This window comes from Orycteropus afer, unplaced genomic scaffold, assembly GCF_000298275.1.
Source record: "Orycteropus afer afer isolate SDZICR_OR568_19922 unplaced genomic scaffold, OryAfe1.0 scaffold00048, whole genome shotgun sequence".
Lineage (NCBI taxonomy): Eukaryota > Metazoa > Chordata > Mammalia > Tubulidentata > Orycteropodidae > Orycteropus > Orycteropus afer.
Genome location: NW_006921635.1, coordinates 2,773,063 through 2,778,542, shown reverse-complemented (window position 1 = coordinate 2,778,542; position 5,480 = coordinate 2,773,063). Strand labels below are relative to the sequence as shown.

At 45.0% G+C, this 5,480-nt stretch overlaps 1 protein-coding gene across 1 annotated transcript in view; it reads left to right on the top strand.

Annotated features, from left to right (window-relative positions):
- The first annotated feature begins 3,036 nt into the window (after positions 1 to 3,036).
- Positions 3,037 to 5,480, top strand: part of DENR (density regulated re-initiation and release factor) — a 20,439-nt gene continuing 17,995 nt past the window's right edge. Inside the window, exon 1 of the mRNA XM_042780596.1 lies at positions 3,037 to 3,094. Coding sequence (XP_042636530.1) covers positions 3,037 to 3,094 — 58 coding nt within the window. The remainder of the gene's footprint in view (positions 3,095 to 5,480) is intronic.

Genomic DNA, 5,480 nt, shown 5'->3' with positions numbered 1-5,480 from the left:
CTGATAGAGCCTGGTAGAACCCCTGAGACTATGGCCCCTAGTTGCCCTTCAGGTCTAGAGTTGAACTCACTCCTGTGGCTTCCAGCCAAATAATGGACAGGTATCCAGGCTGAACTTACATCAGGTAGATACATTCCTTGGAGAGATCAATCACGGGAGAATAGAAGGGCTGTGTATACACAAGGAGACAGCTCGGGGGCAGGAGTGCATGGAGGGAAGGACACAGGGAAGAGGTAACTATGGGGAGGAAGTAGGAGAGGAGCTGTTGCACTGTGGGAAATTGTAGTCAATGTCATGGGACAAAAGTGTATGTGAACTGCTGTATTGAAAGTGAATTTGCTCTGTAAACTTTCACCCAAATCACAACAAAAATTTAAAAAAGAAAATAGAGCAAGTGGTTTAAGGCAACATTTTCTGAAACGTGTTCGGCACAGATGATACAGGGGATCATTTTAGGCGACACAGAGTAATAGCCTTCTCTTTTATTTCATAGCTTGACTGTATTTTAATAGAAGCCTGGGGGGAGGGGCAAATGGGTTCGTGTACTCGTCTGCTAACCCAGAGTTTGGGAGTTCAAGTCCACACAAAGGTGCTTTGGAAGAAAGCCCTGGTGATCTACTTCCAAAAAATCAACCAGGGAAGGTGCTACAGAGCACAGTTCTGCCGTGACAGACGTGGGGTTGCCGTGAGCACAGTTCTACTCTGACATGGGTGTGGTCGGTCACCATAGCACATTCTACCGAAACACATGTGGGACTGCCATGAGTCGGACTTGACTCTTTAATATGTGTTCAAAAACATACACCTGGTCCACTGGCGCCACGATCACAGGAAGGGTCTGTGAACGTGGGAATGAAGAGCGTGTTCAGATTTCTGGGGGTGGAAATGGGAGAACAGGCACCCCAGACAAAAGGAAGCCCCTGGGAGAAGGGCCAGAAGAAGGCCAGGGGCGTTTGAGGACTCTCCGAGGAGCTGGGAACTCGGTGACCATGTAGAGGAGCCCTTTAAAGGGCTCTGGTGGCATAGTGGCTAAGGCATTTGGCTGCCAACCCAAAGGTCAGTGTTTCAAATCCCCTGGCTGCTCTGTGGGAGGAAGATGAGGCAACCTATTTCCTTAGACTTATAGCCTTGGAAACCCACTGGGGGTCGACTTGACAGCACTGGGTTTTTTGGTAGAGGACCCATAAGGAATAAGGCTGGCAAAGTTGAGTGGAGATGTTTTGCAGGGGACCTTGAGTTCAGTGGCAGAGTGAGTGGCATTGCAAAGGATTGAGGGAATAGTCGAGCAAAAGCAAACAGTAACAGGCCTTTCTTCCACTCTCCTCTTCTCCTGCCCTTTCTGGAGCCACGGTGGGAATTATGCAGGCTCAGAACCCACCTGTACCATTTTCTCTTTATAGTGCTGTTGGTGAGCTGTAGCGGTGACGCTGTCAGGGCATGAGGCTTTCCAAATAATGAAACCCTTTCTCTTAAGTAAGGCACTAGCGGCACAGTGCCTAAGGCATTTGACTGCTAACCAGAAGGTCAGCAGTTCAAACCTACCACCACATTGCAGAAGGAAGACGGGGCAATCTACTCCCATAAAGATTTACTGCCTTGGAAAGCCAAAGGGGGTCACTATGAGTTGGAATAGACTTCATGACAGTGGATTTGTTTTTCCCTTAAGTAAACCCCAAAACCACTTCCGTCAAGTCGATTCTGACTCATAGGGACCCTATGGGACAGAATAGAACTGCCCTGCAGGTTTTCTAAAGCTGAAATCTTCCGTCAAGTCAATCCTGACTCATAGTGATCCTATAGGACAGAGTAGAACTGCCCTGTAGTTTTTCCAAAGCTGAAATCTTTACAAAAGCAGACTGCCACGTTTTCTCTAGCAGAGCCACTGGTAGGTTTGAACTGCTGACCTTTCGGTTAGCAGCCAAGTGCTTAACAACTGTGCTATGAGAGCTTCTGTTCTCCATTAAGTACCAACTTAAAACAAACCAGAGTTTCTCATCCTCTCTCTGTTTCTGCATCAGGTGGAAATATCACCTGGTGGTCCTGTTCCCTGACGGGCACCATCTCCCTAAGAGGGCACCATGCCAACCACTCCCCAGTCTGTTGATTATATGCTCTAAATCTCTCTCCACCCACAGTGCTACCACTTGGGTTGTCTGGAGGCCTGGAGGACTGCAGCCTTCTCCTGCTGGGTCCCCCCCGCCTCACCTCAGGCTTGTTCCGCCTCCATTCAGTTCCCCAGGGGGCAGCTTGCACATATATTTCATAATAAAAAGGCAAAGAAAATTGAAAGCTACTTAGTGTTTACCAGTGGGGAACGAGACAAGTAAAATAACATATTGTTAAGTGAAAACAAACACAGAAACACATCATAGTTTGTGCTGCACAATTTCGTTTTTTGTAAATATATCTGTAGCATGCATTCTGAAAAATTAGAGTATGTCTTCTGGAGGTAGGCTGCCTGTGTTTAAAGCTCGTGCGCCCATTTTCTGGCGATGAGGTTTTAGGCAAGCTGCTTCACCTCACAGGGCTCATTTCCTCATGTGTAAAATGGGAATGGTAATAACACCTACGTCATGTAGGCATTCTACCCCTGGTGGCGAGATGGGTGACACAGCGGCTACAGCGACGGGCTCAAGCCTAGCAGGGACTGTCAGGATGGCAGGACAGGCAGTGTTTTGCTCTGTCGCACACAGATTTGCTTGAGTTGGATCTGCCTCAGTGCCATCTAACAACCACAACAACTCCTGGTGGTGCAGTGGTTAAATACTCAGCTGCTGACTGATAGGTTGGTGTTGGAACCCACCAGCCACTCTGCAGGAGAAAGGTGTGACAATCTGCTTCCACAAAGATTATTGAGTTGGAAACCCTATAGGGTCGTTAGGAGTCAGAATTGACTCGACCTCAACAGTTTTTTTTTATTTTTTTTAAAAAAAAAGCAAAACGAGTTTATCCTATAAAATGCTTAGACCTGTGTACAACACAGGTTGTTGTTGGTTGTCATCAAGTCGGCTCCCGACCGCGGTGACATTACGTGTAATGGAAGGACACATCATCCCATCCTGCACCGTCTTCAGCTTCAGCCTCATTGTTGTGGGTACGATGTCAACCCATCTCACGAAGCGTTCAGTTTTTCCTGATGACATGCACAGAGCTGTTATCGATTCCAACTCACAGTACCCCGTGTAACAGAGTAAGGCTGCCCATAGCGCAGGCACTACATGAGTTTTAGCTAATGTTACTAGTGGTGTTAGGATTGTGTGCACCTAACTTAACAGCACTCCAGAAAGGGTGAGACTCATGTTTTCATTATCTATTGAGTTCAATTCGGTATTCATGGATGTTTTGTAAGAAGCATGTAACACTTTCACACAATCAGAATATATAGTTATAGACATGCTAGCAGCATGAGTGTGGACGGGAGCCCTTGGCTTGACTGAACAGAGACAAGTTTCATTGCCCAATTTCCCAAGTACCCATCTCATCCTGATAAAGTTATATCATCTTTTGAAACCCATGAGCCTCTCTATTGAATATTTATGGACTTCCTGTGGCAGAACTGGTTGTGTTCTTTGTCAGTCCTGTGTTGCAAGAACAGCCAATGACCTTATTACATGTCTGGTTGCTGGAGAAGCAGAACAGGTTGGTCTTCATGAACCCCTGCCATGCCTGCTCCTTCCCCGTCATCCCAATTCCCAAAGCTATCTCCCTTTGAGCAGAGCTTCCGGAATTAAGAGCTTGGATGACAAAGTAGCTACATGTTGTTTTTGTCTCCCCAGCATCTGTGCCCCTCCTCTTGGAATTGTTGTTGTTGTTGTTGTTATGTGCCGTCGAGTCGGCCCCGACTCATAGCGACCCCTCCTTGGGTTTCTGAGGCAGTATCACTAGGGAAGTAGGATTGCCCAACCTTCCTTCCGAGGAGTGGCTGGTGGGTTTGAACCACCAGCCTTCTGGTTAGCAGTCAAGTGCTTTAGCCACTATGCTACCAGAGCTCCTCCTCTTGTAATTAGCACCCAGATTTTTCTTTGATGACCCATCCTTCCCTCCCTCTCTATCCTTGACTTGGGTGGGTTTGGCTCCAACCCTTGGCTTTGAAAATGGGCATGTGACCAGGTCAGGTGAATCAGATCATTCCACCCTGCAGCCACTGTGATTAGTTCAGAGATCGAACACATGACCCAAGCTGGGCCAATAAGCCACTGCCCTGAGGTATTTGCTAGAATCATTGGAGGAGATACTGTCACTTTTTGTTGGGATTGGTAAACTAGTGTGTGTGTGTGGGGAAACCCTGATTATTGCAGAGGATAAAGCAAGAATATGGAAGAAGCAAGAGATGAAGATCATTTCCTTTTTAAAAAGCAAAACTTAATTTGAAATAATTCCAAACATTCAGAAAAACTGCAAGAATAGTACAGAGTCACTCCCAACACTTTCCACGTTTGTTTCTTGATTATGTTCTTTTACCGCTAGGATCCAGGTATGCCTGAAGCTGGGATCCACCCTTGGACTAAAAAAAAATTTTTTTTTCATTCATTTGTTTTTTCCTCAACCAGTATGAATATCAGAGACTCAAGAGAAAGGTGGCATCTTGCTGAATAAACAACTCTTAGGGCATCTCTAAGAGAGAACGGTGACAAACAAGAGCATTCTTAAAAAAAAAAAAAAAAAAAAAAAGTTTTCAATTTAGATCAGAGCTTAGCAGATAAAAGTTTATTAGTTTTTCTGGAAGGTTGTTCATATCAGTGGCATCACTAGGGTTGGTGTTACCCAGTGTGATATTCACAATGGCAACCCCCCATGTATCTCCGCCTGTACCAGACTATACAGAAGCTTTAGTAAAGTTCTTTATCGATTTTAATCATAGAATAATGTGATAAATGTAGTTGTACATTGCTTAAATGAATACTAGCAAAATTGTAAAATCTTTCTACATTGAATTATAATATTATTAGTTACGACATTTAGTAACTGAGCTGAAGCCTTTAGTTTTTTTTCTCCTTTTCCTTTAATTACTACTTCTCAAAAATGTTGTTGATATGAGTTCACAAATACTAATTACCACAACGCTGTAGTTAAAACACCAGAAAATATGACACAGTCAGGACTACAAAAATATTAGCAACATGGAAGGAACAGGTGGTTTATAGTGGATTAGATGAAACCACGATTTAAAGCATCATCTTAACTCACTGCCATGGAGTCAGATCCGACTCATAGAGACCCCTATTTGTGTTTCCGAGGCGGTATCACTACGGAAGTGGATTGCCCAACCTTCCTTCCGAGGAGTGGCTGGTTAGCAGTCAAATGCTTTAGGTACTAGCTACCAGAGCTCCCACCATCCAGTTGATTCTGACACACAGTGACCTTTTAGGGCAGAGTAGAACTGCCTCATAGGGTTTCCAAGGCTGTAAATCTTCATCTTTCTTCTTCACAGCTGTTGGTGGGTTCCAACTCTCTCATCCAAATACTTTAACCACTATGCC